At 33.5% G+C, this 26,990-nt stretch overlaps 2 protein-coding genes across 5 annotated transcripts; one reads left to right on the forward strand and one right to left on the reverse strand.

Moving 5' to 3' along the window:
* Positions 1–5,889: 5,889 nt before the first annotated feature.
* Positions 5,890–9,391, forward strand: LOC131652835 (plant cysteine oxidase 2-like). The gene is made up of 6 exons (XM_058922813.1): positions 5,890–6,043; positions 6,200–6,504; positions 7,647–7,765; positions 7,949–8,111; positions 8,368–8,586; positions 9,169–9,391. Exons 2-6 carry the CDS (start codon positions 6,288–6,290, stop codon positions 9,291–9,293), a joined length of 843 nt encoding a protein of 280 aa, XP_058778796.1. The 5' UTR covers positions 5,890–6,043; positions 6,200–6,287; the 3' UTR covers positions 9,294–9,391.
* Positions 9,392–23,147: 13,756 nt separating this feature from the next.
* LOC131647322 (uncharacterized) lies at positions 23,148–25,493 on the reverse strand. 4 transcript variants are annotated; one of them, XR_009297788.1, is made up of 10 exons: positions 25,144–25,493; positions 24,791–24,957; positions 24,507–24,605; positions 24,351–24,419; positions 24,136–24,276; positions 23,966–24,055; positions 23,698–23,865; positions 23,532–23,607; positions 23,339–23,443; positions 23,148–23,251 (listed from the first exon to the last, which is right to left on the reverse strand). XR_009297788.1 is itself a non-coding variant. In XM_058917223.1 (10 exons), exons 1-10 carry the CDS (start codon positions 25,412–25,414, stop codon positions 23,246–23,248), a joined length of 1,203 nt encoding a protein of 400 aa, XP_058773206.1. In that variant the 5' UTR covers positions 25,415–25,491; the 3' UTR covers positions 23,148–23,245. The 4 variants fall into 4 exon arrangements, 3 of the variants coding, with proteins under 3 accessions (XP_058773206.1, XP_058773207.1, XP_058773205.1); XM_058917223.1 differs by having other exon boundaries at positions 23,339–23,454; positions 25,144–25,491; XM_058917224.1 differs by having other exon boundaries at positions 23,148–23,443.
* Between the last annotated feature and the right edge of the window lie 1,497 nt (positions 25,494–26,990).

A 26,990-nucleotide genomic window follows, 5' to 3' on the forward strand; every position in this document is an offset into this window, starting at 1 on the left:
TACCTCTTGATTATTCCCACTTGCTTGAGTAGCTTTCATAAATTGTGTCACGACTTCTTCAAGTTGAGATGGTTTCCTTTGTGGTGCTTGAGGAACCTATGGAACACCCTGATTTGCAATCAAGTTATGATTATTTATCCACTTAAAATTTGGATGATATTTCCAACCAGGATTAAAGGTGTTGGAATAAGAATTATTCTTCTAACATTTGGCATATTGAGCTTCAACACTAAATCCACTTCTACAAAAAACCCTTTTACCTTGGTAGGAAAAATAATTTTACCACGATTTCATAGGCGAGGTAACAAAGGGTGACATCAAAACTCGCCACTTTTCCCCTCAAGTAAAGTTCCACCAAGGGAAAAATTGTTCTGGTCACGGGTTCAAACCATAAGAACAACATTTTTTGAATTTTCGAAATTGCGCTACTTTTTACCTCAGTTTGGAAATAATACTCGAGGTAAAATAACCTGTCTACATTATTTTTGTTTTAACCTATTTTTTGTTTTTATATGCAAATCATCAATTTTTTTTACAAATTTTGAATCTTCCTCCTCATCATCATCAACAACAAAAATAAATAGAATCGTTAAACATTAAATATCAACAAGAATAATAATAACAACAAGATTCATAAAATCTTTAAACATTAAATTTTTTTTAAAAAATAACAACAACAAAAAATAAACATAATCAATAAAATCATTAAAGATTTAATCTCAAAAACAATAACATTAAACATTTTACTTGACACAACAACAATTAACATTGATAAGCAATTATAAGATAAGAGATTATGTAACTCCTTGTATAATATAAACATAAATTAATATCAAACACATTATTTATTGATACTGATACAACATAAGTGCATAACAATATTATTTATATACATGTCCAAGATACTCAAAATATATCATATGACACATGATATACATGAGTGCCTAACAAAATACTAAGATATGTACAACGAAAACTATCCTGAAACATCAAAATCTTCGAAACATCTTCGCATGACATTACCTTTGTCTTTATCTTGCCTTGAGTTACCTAAAAAATTGACAATTTAATGGGGAGATAATAATCTCAGCGGGTTCTCTTATCCTATGGGTTCACTCGGATCTAAAGGGATTACTAACGATATTCTAACTTAATCCAATTTACTTTGTCCTAGTTGTATACACTTGCACAATAGAGCAAAAGATTTAGTATCTAGGGGGTTTTTGCTTCGTTTGGAAACACATAACATAAGTCCACATAACTCAATGAATCACTATTCGGGAATGCAACGCAAAGTAACTTTCCTCGACCGATCCCATGTCTGGGACTATGGATACGGGTCATGACTTTCTGTCACGTCAGACAAATTTTCCACTATGAAGTTAGCTCTTCAATGGGACTCTAACTCACTGCAAGCTTTATCCTCTATGAGACTCTAACCCACTGCAAGGTTATCTCCTCTATGGGACTCTAACCTACTATGAGGTTAACTTCCCATGATTCGTCTATCTCGATACTTTAAATAGGGGTCAGACTTATGATAAGCACATATAGAGGTTATTTTGATTAATCACCATGTGATTTTACTCATCAATAATATTATCATAATATATTTCCATACAAAGCCAATTAAACTTGGAATTACACTATCATTCACCATCCATGCCATTCGGGAACTCTCTTAGACGAGATGATTCATTTCAAATGACTACTCGCTCATGGGTACTGTAACACCCGAGGCCAAAGAAGGCGAGGGGTGGTTGCACCACATGTAACACTTGAGACCGAATATGGAAAGGAGTGGTCGCCACATCAGAATGAGAGGGATCCCGAGGCTTTGCAGGTATGGGACTGTATGGTTGAAGGAAAGCTTATCAGGATTGATGGGTACTACCTATACCAACAAGATGCATCTTCTTTTTGGTAGCCCGTTTCATAAGAACTCCATAGTTAAGTATGCTTGACTTGGAGTCATTCTGGGATGGGTGACCTTCTGGGAAGTTTCCCAGAAAGTGTGTGAATGAGGATAAATCATGCTGAAAAAACACATGTTGGTTTGTGGGGCCAATCGATTATCCCGAAAGAAGTCAGGGGCGTTACAAATGGTATCAGAGCCAGACCTTTCCCAATACGATGTGGTTCGAGGACGAACCATGCGAAAGCTGATGTGCATGTAACACTTGAGGCCAAAGAAGGCGAAGGGTGGTTGCACCGCATGTAACACTCGAGGCCGAATATGGCAAGGAGTGGTGGCCACATCGGAATGAGAGGGACCCTGAGGCTTTGCAGGTATGGGACTACATGGTTGAAGGAAAACTTATATGGATTGATAGATACTACCTATACCAACAAGATGCATCTTCTTTTCGGTAGACCATTTCGTAAGAACTCCATAGTTAAGCGTTCTTGACTTGGAGTTATTCTGGGATGGGTGGCCTTCTGGAAAGTTTCCCAGAAAGAGTGACCTTCTGGAACTTCCCAGAAAGCGTGTGAGTGAGGATAAATCATGCTGAAAAGATCCGTGTTGGTTTGTGGGGTCAGTCCTTTATCCCGAAAGGAGCCAGGGGTGTTAATCGAGCATCATAACCTAATTTATTCATTATAACCTAAGTTTATCGCCACTAATCATTTTCACTAACTATGATCCTAGTTTAGGATAAAGCATTTTATTTCTTGGTGTAACATAACCAATGCCTTTTCTCCCATTTCCACTCACCCTATAGAAATAGAAGTCATCTTGCTTCCATCCATCTTTCTTGCTAGAAAAATATTTGAAAATATGTTCCATATTTCTTAGAAACACGTCCATAGCCCATGAGAGCTTCTATAAGAATTTATCTTTTTAGTTTTTTCACTCTTGCTTCTGAGATAAGATTTTATTTTTCAAAACTATTAATTTTTTCTTTTAAAGTGGAATTTTCTTTTATCAGCTCACTATGGGCTTCAGAATTGACAACCATAATCTATTTTAGATTCTTGTATCTTTTATGAAGTCTTTGACTCTTTTCAAGGATTTCAACTATAGATAATTCCAGTTTAGAGCAATTTAGATGAGAAAATACCTCTTCCGTGTATGAATCTGATTCAGATTCAGAGGCGTCAGTGCTAGCCATAAGAGACATGTTAGCTTATTCGTCTTTAGAGTCATCCTATATTTCCATTAGAACCTTATTTATCTCCTTGAAGAATTTATTGTTAGAATTTTCTTTGACGAGTTTGGGACATTCATTCTTGTAATGACCGGGCCCTTTGCACTCATAGTAGATGGCCACTTTGTCAGCTCCAGACTTCTTCTCCCCAAATGTTGACTCAAAGCTTCCACTTGTCCTTTTGTAGCCTCTGGACTTGTTCTGTCTATGCTTCTAGAGTCGGTTGACCCTACTAGATAATAGAGACAACTCATCCTCTTCATCAGAACTTCTTTTAGACTCTTCTTCTTTAGCTTAAAGAGCTTTAGCCTTTACATATTTACCTTTAGACTTCATATCCACATACTTCACTTTCCTCTAGGGCTTATCCTCTTCTAGCTCGATCTCACGACTCCTAAGAGAACTTACAAGCTCTTATCCTTAAACACCTTAAGTATTGTCATCATTGGCCTCCATTTCTTTGCCAGGATTTTGGTGATTTCTTTACATGATCTACATTAGTGTAGTCCTTGTTTAAAACTTTCAGTCTAACAACAAGAGTTTGAAACCTTGAGAACATATCCTCCATAGTCTCATCCTCTTCAATTTTGAAATCTTCATTAAGGCCATAGCCTTGGTTTCCTTCACTTGATTATTTCCTTCATGTGTCATCCTCAAAGAGTCAAATATCGATTTTGTTGAGCCTCTTTTGTAATCTTTTCATACTCAATATAGGAAATAACATTCATCAAGATTTTTCTAGATCTGTGATGATTTTTGTTATCTTTCTTTTGTTACTCATCCATCTTGTTTTTTCAATCTTTGCAGCATCAGAATCTACAAGATATGTGTAACCATCTATTACCATATCCCATAGATCTGCATCATATTCAAGGAAGACACTTTCTAATATAATAACTTTTTGGAGACCCAAAAACAAACTTAACAATGATAAAAATACTCAAGGATTTTTATACAAGTTCACTGTTAACAAAGTTAATCCAGTCCACTCGCCAGAGTGAGTTCGCCTTCTCAATAAGGACTTAATCCACTAATCAATCAGATTACACTCAAAGACGAGTTGTCAATGACTTCTTAAGGCTACATACTAAACTTAGTCCCTCAAAGAATACAATCTCGAAGACAAATTGTCAATGACTTCTTGAGGCTACACACTATACTTAGTTTCTCAAAGAATTCTATGAGAGTTACAATAATTACAATTGGTTGTAGGTTCTTGAGCTTCACCTGGATAATAATTATAATTGGTTGTAGGTTCTTGAGCTTCACATGGATGATAATTATAATTGTAGGTTCTTGAGTTTGTCCTATGTAAAATTTGTGTTTGAATGTTCCTAAGCAAATCCCGTGTAAAAGATACAAACGAAAACCTCGACTTGGTCAATACCGAACCAGACATTGAGGGGGAGAGGGCTTCTATTTCGGTATGAGAACGCGACCTAGAAATAACCATGAACCAACCAACATAAAATCCCATAAGAGACTTAACTTTCTTGGAAGACAACGAACAATATGATAAGGAATAGATAGAATTCTAACTTTGATTGATTAACGTGACGTCAGACCGATGACGTCAGACTAATTACGTCTCTTTTTTCAACTATAGACTCATGAAAGGTTCGTGGATCTTAAGAACAAGGATGCACATGTCCTAGTATAACACCTGATCAAGGCAAATGATTGAAAGAGGACCTTCATATTGCATAATGAATGATATCCAAACAACTGTCTTTAGACAACTGTCTCACATTAAAAGATTTAAACTCTCGAAACTATAAAACCTTAATATAAAAGGTAAATAAGATGTCAAATTAAGATATACACCCAATAACCTATAAATACATCTTATATATGATAATTAATAATTTGGACGTCGGAGTATAAATATCATCTCCCCGACATTAAACCAAACTAGAAAGATACTAACAAAAATTTTAAAATTCATTTCTAAATTTGAATAACTTCTCACTCGCATAAACAACTTCAATCGCATAAACAACTCCAATCTCCGCGAAATTAAAAAACTATTCATAAAAACAACTAATTTTCACACACACACATATATATATATATATATATATATATATATATATATATATATATATATATATATATATATATATATATATATATATATATATATATATATCCTTTTAATATATTATGTAATATTTAGTAAAACTTATTTTAAATATTGACTATGTAAAATATTTTAGTTAAATAATCTTAAATAAGTAAATACTTAAATATTTTAGAAGCTAATAAGAAAAATTGGCATCATCTAGTAATTTGATTGGATTGGAAGTTTCTATACAAAACATTTATTTATATAATTAATTTGATATATACAAATTAAATCAGCATATAACAAGATAATATCAAATGATTAAATAATTAAGAATCTAGATAAAAAGCTCAAAAGTTGCTGGTATTGATGAAATAAGGATAACAACAATTGTAATCCTACTATTGATAAACTCTTCATTACTTTTCAAGATTTTGCAGTGCCCTTTTTGTTAAAATAATACAAATTATTCACACAAACTATAGACAAGTATTGATTAGGATAATTAACAATGACATAAAATCAAATCATATGATATAATATTATTATATTATATAGTAAATTATTTAAAAAAATCCGCTGTTGAAAACAGCCCATTGGAATATCAAAGTTAGCCCCTGGTTTTGTTTTCTGACTTCTCTTTGCATAAACCAACTGTTTTCTCTCTCTCAACTAACCCCTTCTTCCTCTTTTATATCAAATGTCAATCTTCAAATCTTCATTCACCTTCACTATTTTTCTTTCCAATTTTTACTACAATTTTCACCCTTCTCTTATCTTCAACTTGTGTAACCATAACACAAAAATCACCTAGTACCAAAAAACAAATGTAAACCAAAAATCTTACCTCATGTTTATTATTTTTTATTTTATTTACTATTAAAATCTAATTGCTCTGTTTTGCTCTGTTTTTGGCTCTGTTTTTGAATTTTTGATGGGGTGTGATGATTTTGAAATTTGGATTGTTTTTTGGATACCCTTTTAGGTGAATTGAAGATTGGTGCATTGGATTTTTCAGTTGGTTGATAAAGTTGAGAGCTTTGTTAGTGTTGTTGGTTTTGGTTTTGGTTTGAATGGGGATTGAGAGAACATTGGGAGATAGAAAAGGAAGAGATTTTTGTGAATTGCCAAAGGAAACAATTACTAACAGCAGGGCAAGGAGGAACCGGCGGCGTCATAAGATGCCGCCGGTTCAGAAACTTTTTGAGACTTGTAAGGAAGTCTTTGCATCTTCTGGGACAGGAATTGTTCCTCCAGCTCAGGACATTGACAAGTTGCAATCTGTTTTAGGTATGAGGTTCTTTCTTATTGATTTTGTGTTGTTAAATTAGTTGTGTTTTTTTATATGAAGCACTTGATTTAAGAAAATATAAGTAATTGAATGTAATTGTATAATCATATGTGTCAGTGTCGCGTGCCTTCAATTTGAATTGTTGATGATTAATGTTGTTTATTATGTCAATAAGTATCGTATGTGTCAGTGTCGTGTTTATGTCCAACAATGATCCGCATCAAATGCACTCTCAATTTGAATTGTTGATAATACTCTCTTCGAGTTTTTAATTTTTAATATAGGAAAAAATTTATTTTTTAAATTTAATGAATAAGTAATAAATATAGTTGAAATTGATGTGTTTTTGTTGTGTCTTAACATGGATTACATGCATGTGTTATATTTATATTTATATACTATATATTCCAATCATATATTAAAATGCATGATGTTTTGTGCTATTTGTTCCCCATGAGAGATATATATTTTACATTGAAAAATTCAGATGTTATGTCAAGTACATGTTCTAATGTGAATGTGACATCAAGCATATTGATAATATTAGTCTCTCTCTTGTTTCTCTTCTCTCCCCTCTTTTTATGACTAATTTGGTGATGATGAGCTAGATTATAGGTTAGCAATAAAGGTTTAAATCCCTATTACTAGATATGGGACTATCAAATGTCAATCAATAAGAATGGATTTTATAGTACATTCTTGCTTTTTGTATGGTGATTATTTGGACATTCTTGTCAAAGTGGGGGGAAATGGTTTGTGACTTTAGGCCTACTAGTCTAGGAACAAAAAAGTCCATTATTTAGACATACAAGGTCTATGTCAAAACTCTAAAGGATATTCCTCTATTCTTGTTTTATGTATGAAAATGAAAATGGATATCTATAATTTTCCCTTGGAATTCACTCACTTAACAATAGTAGTTTGGAGACCACAAAGCTAAACTACCTTTGCACTATTTCCAATGGTTTATATACTATGCCGAACTAACACTTTAAAATCGTGTTTGGCATCTGACACTAACATATTTGATTATATTAATTTTTTTTAAAATTATTACTGGTGTCGATTTATCGGTGTCTATTTGCTTCATAGGGTGAGTTTTATGCACCAAGTATAACACTCTTTTATCATTTTGGTGCAGATGGAATAAAACCAGAAGATGTTGACTTGAGACCTGATATGCCATATTTCATGGCAAATGCATCTCATAGAAGGCCAAAAATTACATACTTACATATTTATGAATGCGAGAAGTTCTCGGTAAGTTTCTAAACCAATCTAAATACTGAGTTTGATAAAACCATCTGATTTTGATTCAACTGTCATCGATATACTGTTTGCATGCACGTGAATTTAGAGTATCTTGACGGTACAAATTATAAAGAAAAAAATAGTTGATAGTGACCTTACTTATTATATATGTTTTTTCAATGTGTTGTATAGATGGGAATATTTTGTTTGCCACCATCTGGTGTTATTCCTCTACACAATCACCCTGGAATGACAGTTTTTAGTAAGCTACTTTTTGGAACTATGCACATCAAATCATATGATTGGGTTGTTGACTTGCCTCCTCAATCTCTTACAATTGTCAAACCCTCAGAAAGTAAGTTGTACTAATATTATTCACTGTATCTTACGTCGTTCTCTGATCCTATTTATAAGAAAAATTTCAAAACATATTGAAAAAGTAAATTTTTTCTTATAATTAGAACTTGAGAGAATATTTACTATCATGCTTTTGTACTCTTACTATTCTTTTTTCATTTGGATAAACAATGCTATACATAGTAAAAAAAGTAGTCATAAAAGAGAGAAAAAAAAGTGGCTATTGAATTAACAATGATGTTATAATTTTGCAGGCCAGGTTCCTAATTTGAGGTTAGCGAAAGTAAAGGTTGATGCCGATTTCACTGCTCCTTGCAACCCTTCAATCTTGTATCCGGAAGATGGTGGAAACATGCATGTTTTCACCGCAGTGACAGCGTGTGCAGTTCTTGATGTTCTTGGTCCTCCATATTCTGATATTGATGGAAGGCACTGCACTTACTATACCAATTACCCTTTTTCCAACTTTTCAGGTAATTTTTCTAATTTTAGTTCTTATTACTTTTCTATCTCGGATTTCGTGTGGTAAAAGAAAACACGCGTTCATCTAATTAAGGATATTAGCTGTTGGATAAAGATCAAATAGCTCGATTCTAACTTTACAAAATTGGTTTTAAAATGAATTTATAGTATGAGTCGTGTGATCTTATCCAATGGTTACGATTCATGATTGCGTGTTAGAGGAAATTCTTTGCAAGATATCAAACGATCAATACCAAATTGCTTAGACGAAATTTCATGGATTTTTTGACTGGAAATCCATGTCATTCGATCTTTGGTCCAAATTCATTTGACTGCTTGATTGCCCAAACTCGTGACTACCGGAAATCCATATCTTCACTATGTTAATATTCTATCTGGTTCTTATTATTCGAGAAATTTTACTTTTTAGATTAATTGAATAACTAATATATTTGGACTAAATATAGACCAAATCCATTGCTTATTTGCAAGCAAAACTTTAATTATATTTATTGTGTTCAAAATTGACATGTCATTTTCAATGTGCATAATTGGTAATGCTAAAACTAGCCTACAATTTGATGAAATTTCAGTTGAGGGATTATCCATACCAGAAGAGGAAAAGAATGTCTATGAATGGCTACAAGAAAAGGACCAACTTGAAGATTTAAAAGTTGAAGGAAAAATGTACAGTGGTCCAACAATTGTGGAGAGCTAGCTAATCATAATCTCTGTCTTCAAACATACACACCAACCATGTTTCAGTTCTTGTAATCATTTTCAATTTCTATAGAAAGAAAACAAAATTTCTATCAACCTTAAAGATTCCATGCTGGTTTTGCTTGTTTGTTATTGTACCTTTTTTTTTGGTGTTTTTTTTTCTTCTTCTTTTCTTTAGGGAACATCATAAAAAGGAGAAATGTTGCTAATAGAAACACCATGTTATTAGCCATCCATATATAGAATTAGTTTGTTATTCAAATTAAAAAATAATGTTGTATTTTGTTCTTCTTGACCTTGTATGAAATATGTCACTCATATAATTCTTTTTCATTATATAAATAAATAAAATAAATAAAGAAAAGAGGTTGCGTCTGACCCAACCCTATAAAACTAATTCGTAGGGTGAGTATTGTCCCTATTTATAAGTATCAGGTCATATATTGTCTTATGTATAACTCTTAACACACTTTCTTGCACATGATTAAACATCTTTAAATCTTTGGACCTTTGGAGCGTGAAAATAAATGGTGAGTGGTATGATAATGGAAACTTGATAATATTTGATAGCAGATGATCATCGGATGTTAAACCAATTCATAATACCATGATAAGAAATGTTGTTTGTGTCTAACTCAAATCTCAAACCAATTTATAAGATGAAATTTGTCTCCACTTATCCACTTATAAGAACATGTTTAGGTCACATATTTTCAGACTCTAATCAACAAACTATTAAAATTTATTCATTGTATACATAAAATTCTACATTTTTTTCATTTTTTGTATTAATCTTTGAAAGGGTGTCTTATATATTGAGATTCATGATATGTATATGTAGATATATAAATGAAGCAAAACAAATCTTGTGTTTAGAATTTAGATGACACTTTTTCTTCTCTAATGTGAGATAGTTGCATGCATGTACTATTATGTTTGATGGTGACCTTATAGTAATTTTCAAGTGATGTGAAGTTAATTACCTTAGAGAAATTGCAATAGCCAACCATGTACATGGTGGAAAATGTTGGTCAAAGGGTATTGCAATAGCCAACCGTGTACATGGTGGAAAATGTTGGTCATGATTTGATTACTTTTCAAACTAGATTATAGATTCTTGACCTTAGAGGGACAAGAAAAGGTAGAAGAGAAAAATAGGCAAGTACAAATTTTTATGATGAAAATTACATGTGATAAAGACTAGGTAGGTAGGAAAACTAAGCACATTGGATTGAAGCTAGCTTGAGATGTATAAAGTCAATTAAGGTGACTCTTGGAACACCAATGAGGTTGATCTGGCTTTATTACCTTTATTTCCTCAAGTGGTGCCAAAGTTTCTAACACCGCTAACTTGATCACCATGATACTTATCTCTTAAGGGATAGTTCTTTGCTTGTATTATTTGACTTTGGTGCAACTCATTTGTTTGTGTTTATTGATTGTACTAGTTGTTTAGGATTACATGTGTCTCCTTAACTTATGATTTGACTTTAGAAACCTTAATTAGTGATTTTGTTGACATTTCTAGTGCTCATTTTGATTGTTTTGTTTTCAAGTATGGGATAAATTTCGGAGTCATCTACGTGTTTACCCTTAGACTTTGTTTGCGAGTTTGAAAGGGACGAGAGGGAAAGACTTTCGAAAACGAAAATTTAAAAAATATAAAAAAAATTTGATTTTTTTGAAAAAATAATTTTGTTTAGAATGATAAAAGAGTCATTATTATTATCATTACTATATTTTTAATTTTCAAAATACTATAACAACCTAAAAGATATTTGAAAAATTTATGTAAGCTCTTCAAAACTCTCTTTCAATACAATTTTTTAGTTCCTCCATTTTAGGGGGTTGTTGGTGTTATAAATAAATCAAACCCTCCAAAACCCTCCTACTCAAAATCTTTCTATTCTTTTCCCCCAATCCTTCCTATTTTCCAAAATCCTCCCCTCCCTTCCCCTCTAAACTCGCAAACAAAATCTTAAAGAAGTTAGATGTTATTCTTAGTATGGATTGGTTATATTCTCACCGCTTCCGTGTCAACTATTTAGATGAATATATATGACCGACAAGATTATACCATTGCATGGTATATTCTTTAGGATAAAAGTTGTTGCATGAAAATAACTGGGTGTTAGGAGTTGTCAAATTTGTACTATTTTTGTTGATCTTGTTGCACATGACTTGTACTATTATACTTTGTATTATTGTTGATTTTCGATATTTTGTTATCTTCCTTGAGAGGGAATCTTGAAAAGTGAAAACATCAAAGGCCACAACCAAATGACGTCAATTGTAGTTGGTCTAACAAATGATTAAATGATTTGACTTCTGTGTCATTGACTGGATGATCAAAGTAATCTTCATAGTAAAAATAATCACGAGAGAAAGTAGCTCATTTTATTTAGTCAAAGGAACCAGTACCAGAGAAAGTTGTGTTTTCCTTCGTTGGAAGGAGTTGGTGCCAAACAAAGAGCTTGTTGTAACGGAGAGTCGTCAAGAGCAAATCAAAACTATGAGAAATGTTGAGTTTCTTAAACAAACACAAGAAACTCTATTAGATTTTCACAAATAAGAGAGATGAGGGAAGAAGAAGAAGAAGAAAAAAAAAGTATTGGTTATAACTATTTTACCATTCACTTACTCTATAAGGGTTCAAAGATTACAAGTGAATAACAACAACCAACCTCATTCAGCAACCTGAGAGATCTAGTCTATTTATAGACTACTAAGCAAAGTAAAGCTACAAGGTAACTTAAACAATTGAGCTAAGCAAACAAACCAAATTTGATATGCTAACAAACTTAGCATTATCGACTACTACATGCTTGAGCGTACTTCGACTACAACATGCCGGACTTCGACATCAACATGTGAACAAACTTCGAAAATAAGTTTAAACTGTGTCGAACCAAGAAGTTATCCCTGTCGAGATAGAAGAGTTTGATCCAAAATCTCACAAATCTCCACCTTGAAACAAACTCTATAACATAAGGGAATCAACTAAATTTCTTTATGCAACGTTATCAACTGCATATAGTAGAAAAATTTGCAGTTTGACAACATCTTGGTGATCATATTTGATGACTTCTTGGCAAGTGTAGCGATAATGTCGCAGTAATAAATATGATAATATTCACATGGACTGCTATTTAACTAGGCAATATTGTGCAATATTAAGAAAATAACAAATGTGGGGTTTCGAGTTTAATTTGCGAGAAAATAAAAGCATTCTGACAATTATGAGAAAGCAGTCGGGTTTTGTATAGAATCCATTATTTCTCCCCTATTGATCTCTAATGCATTACATAAATGAAACTTCGTTATATTTCCACAGAGAATTAACAAAACCACTATACCCTATCCCTTAGTGTATAACTCACTTATTTTTACTAGATGTCTCTTATCCCTATTCAACCGACGTAAGTGAAATCAGGCAATGATACAGTATATTAATTCTAATGCTTCTACTAGAGGTCTCCTATCCCTAGTCAACCAGCGTAAGTTGATAAGTGCCAAAATTTCGTTATTTTTAGTATATATTTATGGCACTTATTGATTTTATTCTTTTAGTTTTTATAGTAAAACTCCGACTTTTGGGTAAACAATAATATAATTAAGTTTTTGATTCAATTATGTACCGTTTGATTGTTTTTCCTTCATTTTATAGGTATTTGAGCGTATTGAAGCCTCAAGCAATAAAGTCTCGAAGACACGACTTCAAATATGCAATTTTGGAACAATAAGGAAGAAAATTCTACAGAGCCCACTTAGCCCAGGTTGTAGCGCGTTACCATTTTCAGTAATAGGGGCATAATTGGATTTCTGAGCCTACTTAGCATTGTCAGCCCGCTAAGCGCAGTCCTTTTTTCAGGCGCAGATATTTTGGGAATAAGTGGCAGCCCGCTAAGCCCAGCGAGCTGGCTTAGCGCGATTGCGAAATTTTTCCTTTATATTTCTTTTTTCAGCCATTTGTCAGAGTATGGTTTTGGGTTTTTTTTGTTCCAATTCTATCAATCTCATTCTTATGTTAGATTAGCTTAGAAAATAACGATCGGGTCGTGCATTTGGATGATCGGAGGTGGATTTCTTATCAATCGGAGCTGACAACCTGTGAGATATTTGGTTTTCTTCTCTCCCTCTTTGTATATTTCTCTTTTGTTGGGTTTTGTTTGTATATTTACTCTAAACTTATGTATATTTATCGCTCATGGAATTTTATAAAATGTGCTTTACAAATCATTATTGGTATCTTCCCCAATCTTTTTGCATTTATGTTTGGATTTGTGTTGTTGTAGAGATATAACTCACAGATTCTGATTAGGGATAGATTTTTGTTAGCTTTTAGACTCTAGAGATATATTTAGAGCTAACAATCACTTGTGTGTCGAAGCTTATGCTTTCGTGTTTGAGTTGCACGAGAGAGATCGGTGACGCGAGAATATGGATGTTCTCGCAACTTTGCGTTAGAGGTAATCTCGATTGTGATACGTCTCGTTGGTGCTTCAGAGATGAAAAATGATGTGAGAGATACGTGATGGTAATGACGAGTATTGTATGTTGAGGGCAACTTATCGATAGGTTTAAGCTTGTGACGAGTAGTGTATATTTATGCCAGATAAGTTATTATCTTCGAAGAATGTATTTATTTTCCTGTTTATATCTTTTTACTTTTTGTTCATTTTAATCCGAGCTCAAGAACGAAGAAACCGTTGAATGACATTCTAATCAGACCATTCTCTGTGAACACTATAATTTCTGGAGTACTATTTTCAAAACTTTTGCTTTCCAATTTATTGCGTCAACATAAGTACATTAATTTCCCTAGTTCAAACGCATAGGCTAAGGGTCGGTATTTCCTATACGTCAATAATCACATTAACGCTTACAAAAAAAAGTAATCACATTAACAAAGTATCTCAAAAAATGCGCGTTAAGTAAAAGATGCAATTAAATAGAGATATAACTAAGACTAGTCATTCCATATCAAATTAAACATGTGTCCCTAAAGGTTTGAAATAAATTCATCAGACAAAACCTAACCTAAGAGAATTTAGCTACTCATTCTGATTAAATTACAATACCAAATAATAAGAATAAGGTTGCATAAGAAAATACTAGAAGATCTGTCCTCCAATGGCTTCGAATGCATTGTAAATCTCACTTTCGGTGTTGAAATTCGTCACTTGCTGTTTAAAATCGCAGAACCCTTAAAAAGATGGAAAAATCCCCATTTTGAAGCCTCCAGATCGTACCAAAACGCGTCAGAAATTGTCCAGAAAAAGAATCCATCGCGTGCGTCATGGACATCATCACGCACACGATGCAACTTTTGCAGCCCCATCAAGCATGCGATGCCCTGCACAACTTTTCCAGAAAATTTATCTCTTTTTTGCTCCTTTTTCAGCCAAATTTCTCTAAGTCCCTATTTCTTCATACTTGGTCATTTTTGCATCAATCTTAGCTATTATTCCTCAAATTTGATCATCTTTGATTTGTTTTTCTCTGTTTCTTCGATAAAATACATCAAATGACAGAGTGTCATCACAAACCCAAAATTAATTTGTTGCTTGTACTCAAGTAACTTGCCTGCAACTGTTAATTTCAAACAGAAAAACAAACTGCAAGAATAACACATGAACATCACGATATAATATTTGCTTTACCTGATCATCATTCTAGCTTCTAACTGCAATTCAGAAAATTCAAAAAACATCATCAACCTAATCAAGTACTCAATTTGTCTCTCATCTCACTATGATTCACTCAATTGACAAGATAATATCTCAATCAACATGCAAAACTTCTTACACTGAGTTTGATCATGTTCTAATAAAATTCATTAAAGTAATCAAAACACACACACATGAGGGCTTTTTCGGTTGTAACGTGGCTTATCTTAGGGTAGGATAGTTTATAGAAAGTAGGTTTAAACCTTTGAAGTTAGGTACCTAGTTCTCCTTTTTTTTTATCACACCAACTCTTTTTTTGATTATCGGTGCTAGAGATTTATATTTTTTGTGGTCTTTGTTATGCATTTTGCATTCTTTCTCTCTTTTTTAAATTTTGACAAATATCTCTAGTACCCCTAACCTCAAACTTAAAATTTATTCACTTCAAAGAGTAACCCCAAACATGTTCTTTTGCATTATACAAGAAAACTAAATTTTTTACCCAACTCCAAAGAGAGGGTGGAAAGATTTAATCTTTCAAGTCAATTGGTTAATAAATGTGGATATGTCATCAAAAGAAGGGCTAAGCTTAAGGGTCCGTTTGGTTGGGAGTAGATGGAGGGGAGGGGAGGGGAGGGGATATTTATAAAAATTTGTGTTTGGCTCATTTTTAATAAGGGGAGGGGAGGGGAGGGGAGCAAAATCCCTCCTAGACCCACTTTTTGCTCCCCTCCAAATTGGAGGAATTCGGAGGGGAGGGAAGATTTAGTAATCATAATTATATTATTTTTCCTATTTTAACCTCAATTATTTTTTTAATTCCAAAATTGTCCTTATTGAATTATTAAAGACTAGATTTTTCCTCCGTATTATTTCACGTTTATTTTTTTCTATTGTGTAGTTGCTATTGGTGCGTTGTTCCTCTCAGATGAGTTTTTTTCTTTTTATTTTGTTGAAGTTCCCTTTTTGATATTATATTATTATTTTTATAATAATAACATACTTATACTTATATCGGTTCTTATATATGATAGTAATAAGACTTTTTTTATTATACTATTAATAATAATAATAACATTATACAATATATGTAAATATAATATATTTATGTTATAAATAAAATTTTTAACTCTAATATTATTTATTTAATTTTTTTAATATTCTAACCTTATTTTATTTATTTTTAATTATAGGAATTGTTTTATTGAGTTAGATGAATCATAAGATCAGATAATAGTTTGATTTGCGTTGAAGATATATAGTTCAACTAATGTGTGTTGTTGTTTACGGTTATATTATGGTTTATGAATGAACAAGTTTTTATTAAGAATTATTTTTACTAAGCACAAATAATAATATTTATAAGGATGAAAAGGTAAATTGATTTTAAAATCCCTCCCCTCCCCTTGTGAACCAAACATACTTGTTGTTAAAAATCCCTCCCCTCCCCTCCCCTCCCCTCCCCTTCTTTGAACCAAACATATATTTAGTTAAATTCCCTCCCCTCCCTTCCCCTCCATTCCCCTCCCCTCGATTAAATCCCCTCCCCTCCCCTCCCCTCCGTTGAACCAAACGGACCCTAAAGTGGTTAGCAATGGATATTCATATTAATATAGGTTGGCTTAAAAGGCTCTGAGATTAAAACCGCAAAATGTCTCGGTGTGTGTAAATCAAACTAGACAAATTAAATCGGAAATAGTTCAAGTCTGATAAGATAGTAAAGCATGGATACACTCAAAGAAAGAAATTGTAAACAATGGAAATATTTTTCTCAAACCTTACTAGCTGAGGTTTATGGAAGTTGAGTACAAGCCAGTTGTCTGTTGATTACATTTTCATCTTTCGCTTTCAATTGGTAAGGCACTTTCCTAATGCTCAAGTTCTCTCTGATGGTGCCTTTGGTTCATCTGCTTATTGCTAAAGTTGCAATTCTTGTAAATTTGAAGGAAACAACCGGAGAAAACTTGTTTATTAAAGAAAATCATTAGAAAAATGGTACAAAAGAAAATTGAGCATTGTAGCTACTACTCTAGAATGACTTGAGAGATTGACTTGTTGGACGTAAAAGGAAATTGCGGAAAATAATACAAATGTCTGAAAACTCCAAATTAACATGTCATTGGAGCGGAAAAAGTCTTGCACGTCTTGCATGATGTTGTTGAAGTCTTGGTTCTGTTTTTTCCACTCTACCTTCGTTTGATTTATGATGATGATGCTCAAGAGGAACGACTTCGCTTTGGACCTATTTCCTAAGAAAACAACAACAACAACAACACTAGAAAGTTAAAAAAGATTAGAAAAAATTATTAGGATTCGAGAGAGATTTTAATCTCTCTTTCTTCTTTCAGTCCCTTTCTCATGTCTTTGTCCTCCTACTCCTTAATATGACTTGCTACAAAATAAAAATGATTAATTGAAATGAACCCGACCTTAAAGTTTCAACTCCTTGGCAAAACCTTCAAGCCACAATGCTTCTTTCACGACTTCAGTGAGGGAAATATATTCCACTTCAGTGGTTGATAAGGCGACAACCTTTTGAAGTGTCGTTTTCCATCTTATTGTTGTGCTAAACATAGTGAAAGTATATCCAGAAATAGATTTCTACTTGCATAATCTAGAATTCATACAACCTACATAATCAAAGTTGACAAATACTTTGATTTCTACTTTGCTATCTTCATTAGGGATGGCAACGGGGCGGGTCGGGAACGGTTATTACCTCCCCCAAACCCAAACCTGAATCCCAAAACAATCCCCATTTCCCGCCCCAAACCCAAACGGGGATGGAGAATTAAAACCCAAACCCGATCCAAATGGGTTCGGGTATCCCCGCCCCGCCATCATCCATTCAGTAAAATTAATTTTTTTTAATAGAAATATTTATTTTTTCCAAAATTAAATTACTTTATAAATAATAAAATGAAACAATTTTAAAAAAAATCATATATACATTTCAAATGTTTTAAATAATAAATTTAAATCAAAATATCAAAACTTTGGCTATGTATTTATTATTCTAAATTATCAAAAATATATAATAATATATAGAATGAAATAAACGGGGCGGGTTCGGGGACGGGTTCGGGGTGAGTACTAGTGTCCCCATTATCCGACCGGACCCCATATTTTCTAATCGGGGAAAACCCAAACCCGAACCCTAACCCAGTCAAAGTAGGTTTTCCCCGTCAACTTCGGGGCGGGTTTGGGTGGGTACCCGCGGGTATGGGTTTTGTTGCCATCCCTAATCTTCATCATAGGTTCCACCATAAAATAACACTCTGCTCATAGACCCATTTATGTATCTTAGAATCCATTTTAATGCTTACCAATGTGTCTTCCCAATATTGGCCATATACCTACTTACAAGGCTCACTCTATAGGCTATGTCTGATCTCGTACATACCATGACATACATCAAAGAACCTACTATACTAACATATGGAATATGATGAGAGACTTAAAGAAAAGTGTATGTTCTTTCGTTCTTTCTTCCTCCTTGGAGAAAAATGGCGTTCTTTCGTTAACTGGAGAAGAATGGTGTTCTTTCGTTTGCTAGGGATCAAAAAGTAAATGAGATAGACTTAACATTAACTCCGAGGGAATAAAAAATTTAGAGAGTTTTTATCTCGTTTTTATTAAAAACCGAGGGAACATATCCAATGTAAAATCTATAATAAAATAAAGGCGACTTTTTGGTTCCAAAAGGAATAAAAAATTAAAGAATTTTTATCTCGGTTTATTTTAAAATCGAGGGATAATATCTGAGGTTAAATCTATAAAAAATAAAGACACCTTTTTGCTTTTAAATAAAACATAAAATTATAGGAGCTGAAAATCGAAGCTAAAATCCTGAGTAACTATTTATGTTGGTTTTGCAGAAAACCGAGGGAAAATATTGATTGTTTTTAAAAAAATAAAACATGGCGCTCTCAATACCTATACCCTCGGTCTTTTATTGTTTGAGGTAAAAGCTTCGTTATAAAAAATAATATTTGTAGTAGTCTTCTCCATAAGCCTTCATCTCATTCGTGATCAGAGTCACTCTAGAGATGTAATATGGTATTTTCTCATTGTTCTTCATGTTGAGATTCTTGTATTGCTTGCATAGAGGCTGCAACTTCACTTTCTTCACCGACGCGTCACCGCTATAACACTGCACCAGTATATCCCGCGCAGCTTTCGTCGTCATCGTGTCGGCGATCTTCTAAAATATCTTTGTATCCATACACTGGTAGATATATAACAATGTCTTCAAATCCTTCTTCCTTGTTCCACGTTGCGCATTTCTCTGTGCTTCTGTTGCATGTGCTGCAACCACCGTGTAACCGTCATTGACGAGATCAAGAACATCTTGAGCTCCAAACAGCACATGCATCTGAATCAGCCACCGATTCCAATTCTTTCCATCAAAGACTAGAAGCATTGTGTTCAAGCTATAGTTTTCATCGTTCATCTTAGATCTTGTGCATCCAACACTTGTGTTTCCCAATCCCGCAAAATCAATAAATGTGATTCTTCTCCAATTCAAAATTTAATTCAGTATGAATTTGAGGAACAAAATTGATCACACACCTCACGTGCACCCGTGTTTCCCTAAACCAAAATCAGAGCTCTAGATACCAATTTGTTGGAGTTAACACACAAACTCCATTGATGCAGAAAAGGAAGAAGGCGAAGATGGAAGAAGAAAGGGAGAGAGAGAGAGAGAGAGAGAGAGAGAGAGAGAGAGAGAGAGAGAGAGAGAGAGTTTTGTAACTATCGTTTCAATCTCAAACTCAAACTCAAAATAAATAAATAAACATTTTACAAATGAAATTCAATTTGGATTTATATACTAACACCCAAATGAAATGTCAACCAAATGCAAAACCATATAAACTCAAATGCAAATAGAAGCAAAATGCATAAGTTGAATTTGAATTACATCTAACACATTTATTTTCATGTTAGGGTGCGTTTGATTCATAAGAGAAGAATAGATGTTGGACATAATACAAAATAAACTTTTAAAATAGCGGCAACTCTTTATCTTTTACGGTGTTTCAAGAACAATGAACAATAAAAACAAAATAAAATAAAATATAATATTTATAAATATAAATATTAATAGGAGAGAGAATACCTTTTTATATTTAATATAAATAAAAGAATATTTTAATCTTTTAAATAAATTATACTTTAAATAAAAAGTAACTTATAGTTTAGTGAAAAAAAACTTAGTTTTTATCCAGCAATGAACAATATTTAAATCAAACACACACAACACATAAATTTGTTTTCTTGGGTTCCTTGTTTCTGATAATTTTTCCCCACCTTTATGGTGTAGGTCACACCTTTGAAAATCTAAAATTGCTCTCTTAGAAGTATTTAGAGATGCATCTCTGAACGCACCATGAATTACTTTTACCAAAATTTGGTTCGGAGATGCATCTTCGAATATTTCTGAGATGAATTCGCATACGCATCTTCGAAAACTCGTCTTTTAGATGTGCATCTCCAAAAACTTCCCTGTATGCATTATGGGCAGAAATATTGTCTAAGTTTATATATATTTTTTAATCTTAGGTCATTTAAATTTGACTAATAGTGCTATATTCCGTAATTTGATTCAAACATTAACATCTCAAAATAAGATTATGCATGAATTAAAAAAACAAGTCAAAATATTACAAACATAGTTCTCAAAGTATGGAAAATACTAGTAAAACATCAAAAAATACAAAATAAGAACAACCTAGCGCGTATGCCTTATCCTAACCTATGGCTCCTTCTCTGCCACCAGTAACTCAAGGCATTTCGTGTCTCAATAAGAATGAAACGTGTAAGGGCAACTGCATCATCTCCACCTCCCTCTAACAGCCCAGACTCTATGCTCTCACGTGTATTTCATATCATATTCTGAAAGATCGGTAACACATCAATTGCATGGTTATCCCTAGACTGCTTATTCTCCAGGATCTCCTCATGAGCAGGCCTAGGTTGACGTCCAGGGGCATCTGGTGCCATGACAAGGTGTGATACAAAATAGAACCAAGTCATGTAACCCTCAGCATAATGCCACTCTCTTGTAACTGACGTACTCCAATACTCCTTTGGTACTATATGACTCTCGTAATCCGCCAATATGTCATTAAGATGTTTGCGCACGATGCTGATAGAAGCAGCCACAAATGGGGATCTAGGAATGATATGGACAAATCCAAACTGACACATGCATCACTCCGACAAATACCAGCAGATCACATTACTCCCACATTCCAGCCATCCAGAGTAACTTGAAAGGGGGTCAAAGGCAATAGTCTCCCAGTGAGGGGCGTATGTTGTCTAGTCAACGTCATCAAGCTGAGTCATGTCAATATACATACAGGATGGTCGCACAATATCATTTCCTCTATCTAGAAAATAAAGGCAAGCACATGGGTAATCCTTAGTATACCCTAACACACGGTCAAACCCGTGTATACGGTAAAAGTGAGATATGATCCATCCCTGAAAATGAATAAGAAAAAATCATTAGTAACAAGTTTTAAATATGACGTTTCTATGTGCCATCTCTTGGCAAAAGCTCCATGCATGCCATGGCGGATGGTCTTGTAACCGGAAAAACACATACCAGCAAGACCGGAGTATCTGATGACACTTGGAAACCATTGAATCTTTCTGATAAAGGTTGTGAATCTTTCTGTTGTGGTTAACAAATTTCAAACAATCGCGTTCCTGTTAAAAATAAAACATAACAATATCAATCGCATTGAATTTGGAGGGAGATTGTCATGTGCAGGATAAGCTTCCTCTTGGTGCACGTGAGCAGGGGAGACGTGAGCATGGGAGACATGAGCAGTGGAGATGTGCCCCTGGGATGAGGACCTCTGTGATAGGAGGCTCCTAGAAATCGAAGCTTCCCGTCAAGAGGCATAGGGACAGGTACCCTCCTAGCTCTGACCTGCTCATTTTGAACTCGAGCCCCCTCGTAGCGGACAGACGCGTGTTGGCTTTACGTTAGAGTCTCATTCTCTTGTTGTTGTTTGAAGCCATTTTTCTAGTAAAAATGAGAAAAAGACATTAGTTTGAAATTCTGCAATAGAAATATTGGCCAAATTCGGAGATGTATCTCTGAAAACCATAAAGGACTCAATTCGGAGATACATTTGTGAAAATGGTTGTGTTTTGCTTCAATGGAAGGAAAAATTCCTAATCTTTCCCTAACAACCCAAAATGAATCCAAATCATAGTCAATGTTTGTAACATTATATATTTCGAATTCTAATACTACCCAATACATTAAAAGTAAACTATTTTACCTAATACATTAATCGAAAGTCAAAAAAGTTAAATGAAAAACTTATTCGAAAAGTGTTGATAAGGATGAATAATGTTGAATGTAGTATGTGGAGTGACTTGAGATTAGTAAGAGTGAAGTAGAGGTTCTTCCGTTGCTTGAAAACTTGACTGGAACAATGTTGCTCACGAGCTCCAATAGGGGAAGAAAAAGATTCAAAAAATGGAGGAGAGGGACGGTCTAGCGCGTGTTAGATATACATTAAATTTTTTTGAAAATGCATCTTCCAAAATTTCTCTTAATTTAAAAACAAGGGTTAATTCGGATATGCATCTGCAAACAAACTCTAAAACATCTCCGAATTAAATTTTGGCATTGTGAGGGAAGCTCAATAATTTGCGATTATTGTGTGAAAAAGTGCGGCCGAAGATGCATCTTTCAACATTTTCAACTTTTTGCCATGGATTTAAGAGAACATGTAAGAATGGAGAAAAAATTACCTTGTAAATAGTGTACATTTGATGTCTTCAAAATTTGTTTAGGAAATAATGAACAGTTTTAACTTGACACTACTTTGAATACAAACATTTGAAATTATACATAAAAGAATATTTTCAGTCTTTATGAGTAGAAAATAGAAAATATATTATCAAACTAAACATGCCTTTAGTTAAGTATTAAAATTCTTTATCATATCCGACACACTAACCGAATCACAAGTTCTTTATGCAATTGCAATTTGTGCTTCAAATAAAACGTCCCAATTTTACTTTGTCATTAGAAAATGAAATATCTTGACAAACAAACTATATGATGTTTTGATTTTTTTTTGACAGTTACTATATGATGTTTTGATACTATGCTATTAACTAGTAAATTATAATACTATTTTCCTCTAAATAGATTAAAAAATCTCTATAGTTAAATATATGAAAATAATGCTAAGCTTTGGTCTCATATCTGTGGCTGCCAAGTATAAGCTGCTCTTTTCCATATCTCATATCAAAGCTGGAAGAAAAGGAGAAGATGAGCACACAAAATTGAATGAAAATTACAATTTGAATATACATTATTACTACTTGTTCATTTCTCAACTATAAATTCTTGAATCTCTATTCCGGTATGTCGAGCCCCTCCTTGTATTCTCAACAGAACTTCATCTCCGACTTTTAGCGATGTCACTGGAACAGCCGATTTTAACTGTTTATTTCCTGAATAGCAAAAACATTACGACACTCAATGAAACCGAAGAAATTGCAATAAAATGTATAGAAACATATAGAATTACCTTGTAGGGGACAAACCAATGCAACAGTTTCTGCATTCTGCAGAAGTATGCTGATTGTTTGATTGTCTGATTCTGTCTGAAACGATACGCAGAGTTTAGCATCAGTATCATCAAGCAAATATTCCAATTCAATTTTTTTCCGATTGATGCATAACATAACACAAACCTTTGCCTCCACAAGGATTAGTGGTCTGCTTTCAATCTTCACACGCCCGACAATTGCAATTCTTTGTCGACCTTGTTGATCGACCACAATCACTTCTTTTCCTGATTTTAACTCTGACAGGTAGCTCGTTCTTCCTCCTGGAACAGCGACATAGGCATGTACTGGTCCCTGTCATGATAAGTAACCGATTAAAAGGATTCATCATACATCTTCATTTCATTGACGGAATATGTTTAATTTGAGCTCGATATTCAAAGGCACGCCTTACCGCGTTCACTCGAAAAGGTCTGCTTGCAATGTAATTTGACTCCAAGCATTCTGAATGAACAAGAAACAATCCTCTAGCAAAAGATCCAACCTAGAGAAATTTGTTAGCCAATAAGAGTGGCGGATTCACTGGATTAACTGATAACCTCCGTAGAGGAAATGGATACATACGAGAAGTCCTTCACCGGGCCTCATGAGACTGCAGAGATCAACACAAACGCGATCCCCCATTCCCGCCACTTGAATGTTTGTCACAGTGGCTTTGGTCAAGTTCAATACATTGTTTTCTTCTGTTCTCCGGTCGAAATATTCCTGAAAGTTTCCAACTGAAATAAGAGTTCATGTCTCATTATTACTCAAGAAGTTCAAATACGTGACGAAATTACCTTTAGCTCAAGAACAGGCTCAACATCTTCTACTTTCAAAACTATGCCATCTAAACCGTGTTCGAGAGCCTATAAAACTCAAAGGGCTCAACTGTAAGAAGATTTACTCAAGCTTTAAGCAAGAAAAGTTAACATCATTGATCTCATATAATATACCTCAAGAAATATCTGAGCTTCGGACGTATTATCGGATACAGCAAACACAGTCTTTTGGCTGTTTTGAAATGCAGCAATTATATTTTCTGCAGGTATTACCTGAGTGAGCAATTGTATACAAAGAAAGTTACTAACATTTTATAACATTATTTCGCTTTTCACCAGTCATTATTAGAGTTTCGAACGACTTTCAAGCATCGGTCCACCGTAAACTATACAAGACACTTCTTCAACCTAGAAACAGCCCTAAAAGATTCTCACAGCAGTTTGAAACATTAACATACCTGCCAATCTAGTAAGTTAACTACAATGTTCTCTGCATGTTCATCCTCCGGTCTAAGTCCCTCTAATTCCTCTGGCGTCGAAACATCGAAAACTGTGGCTACCCTTTTATTCTGTGCATCCAAAATCTCTCCCTCGCCAAGAAAAAGAGGACAGATTACTGCAATGGCTGTACATCATCATGGGCAAAATTCAAAATTTTCATAAAATCAGAAATATGTAATAAATTAGAAATATCAAAAAATTGAAATCTTTCTAAATCAGATAGAGTTGCAAACACAAAAGGGCTATGATAATACAATTTGATTGTAAATATAACTCAAGGGGAATAGAGATAGAGAGTAGAAATGCATACATGACCAATCATTGGCGAGTTGAGGAAGGTTTGATGGGAAAATGAAAGTGTTCCATCCTCTCTCAACAGCTGTAGTCATAACCTGCTTGTTGTTGGTCCATATCCATACTTTCTTTGATTTTTTTCCATCCTTGTTGTCCTGAGATGGTGTCCAAGAAGAAGAAGAAGACATTGATGAACAAGGGTTGTGGCGGAAATGGGTGATGGAAGGTGGAGATAGAGATGAAGGTGGAGTGAAGTGTGCGAATCCAATTTGCGACACCAAAGCCATCGTAAGTGTTACTTTATGTCAGAACTAACCAATGTTTTTTCGTGATATGTTCATTCGCAATGCTACATCTTCATTTTTAATTTTTCCAACTTACTTTCTCTATTTTTTTTTTTTTTTTTATCTCTTCACAAAATTAAAATGTGTTTTTGTAAAATTATGTGATATATTGTATTGTTATTTTTTTTAATACAATGATAATATTTTTTAAAAAAATTAAAATAAATACAAAAATAAGAATCCATTACTTTCTATCGCTAACTTGATCACTAAATTAACCATTTTTCCAAAATCAAGTTAAAAGGATATCAGGATCAATCAAATTTTTCTTAAGTCTATTAGCATCTATTGTAATTTTTAAGATTCTAGGCACGATCAAAATTACAATAGGATTATGTAATTGGAATCTATGTCTACATTTATTATTTTAATGTCACTAACCAAAGAGATAGAAGATTGAAGAATCACAAATTAGGATAGATACACACATGTTGATATTGTAATACCTATGATTCATGACTAGGTCCAACCAACCATGGAGTTGGACACCAAACGAGAAAATTATGGTGAAAATTCTATCACATCAACTACTTGAGAAGTTCAAGGGAGGCAACACGAGATTTGGAGGAAACTAGAAGAGCATGGACGTAGGATACATAACAGTACGTAAGACTTTGTTACATTTATCAATAGCGTACTTTTAGTTAAAAGGCTATGCATAATCTATTGAGCATAATTCAATTAAGTGATAGTGGTTATGATATCTTCAATCAAAACTCATGTAAGACTATTAGTCAAAAAGAAGATTTTGTCTTCTTTAGTGGAAGGAGAAATAAAAATTATAAAATCAAATTGTCTGACTTTAAAATACATGAGGTACAATGCCTTATGTTAGTGAAAGTAAAGAAGTGGTTTTTCCACGCACGATTAGTCTCTAAGTTAAACAAGCTTGAACTAGTAAGAGAATTGTCTAATATGAAGTATTAATCAGACACTCTTTGCGAGGTATTTAGAAAATAGAAATTTGTGGAAAGTTCTTTTTATTCTAAAAGTTTTATTTCCTTTTCCATATCACAAAAGCTCTTATACATTGATATGTCTGGCCTAGTGAAAACTCCATCAGTAAAAAAGTATAGACTAATCATAGTTAATGACAATAGCAGATGAACATAAATAAAATTCCTAAGACACAAAGATGAATGTTCTGCAAACTGGTGCAAGATAAAAAAAGACTTGAAAATTGCAACCATTAAAAGTGATCACGACGAAGAATTTGAAAACAAATCTTTTGAAAAATTTTGTGAAGAAAATTGTATTTTCCATGATTTCTCCTATAAAACTCCACAACAAAATAGAGCTGTAGAACGAGAAAAATGTTGCAAATCACTTTTGAGCATAAATTGTAACTTGTAAATACAACATATTACATTCAAGATAAATCTATATTAGACTTCTATTGAACAAGACTTCCTATAATTGCATTGAGTGTCTCACACATTCATTGTTCAAAAAGACAGTTTTCCCAATAATTATTACAAACTCAACAATTTTATAAATTTTTCATAAAGATAACTCAACA

Source organism: Vicia villosa, linkage group LG2 (genome assembly GCF_029867415.1).
Source record: "Vicia villosa cultivar HV-30 ecotype Madison, WI linkage group LG2, Vvil1.0, whole genome shotgun sequence".
Lineage (NCBI taxonomy): Eukaryota > Viridiplantae > Streptophyta > Magnoliopsida > Fabales > Fabaceae > Vicia > Vicia villosa.

Coding starts and splice junctions, on each gene's coding strand:
- LOC131652835 (XM_058922813.1), top strand. CDS start 6,288: ATGGGGATTGAGAGAACATTGGGAGATAGAAAAGGAAGAGATTTTTGT. Junction 6,505..7,646: donor CAAGTTGCAATCTGTTTTAG/GTATGAGGTTCT, acceptor ATTTTGGTGCAG/ATGGAATAAAACCAGAAGAT. Junction 8,587..9,168: donor CCCTTTTTCCAACTTTTCAG/GTAATTTTTCTA, acceptor ATGAAATTTCAG/TTGAGGGATTATCCATACCA.
- LOC131647322 (XM_058917222.1), bottom strand. CDS start 25,414: ATGGCTTTGGTGTCGCAAATTGGATTCGCACACTTCACTCCACCTTCA. Junction 24,420..24,506: donor AAGCTCAGATATTTCTTGAG/GTATATTATATG, acceptor TGAGTTTTATAG/GCTCTCGAACACGGTTTAGA. Junction 23,866..23,965: donor GACCTTTTCGAGTGAACGCG/GTAAGGCGTGCC, acceptor TTATCATGACAG/GGACCAGTACATGCCTATGT.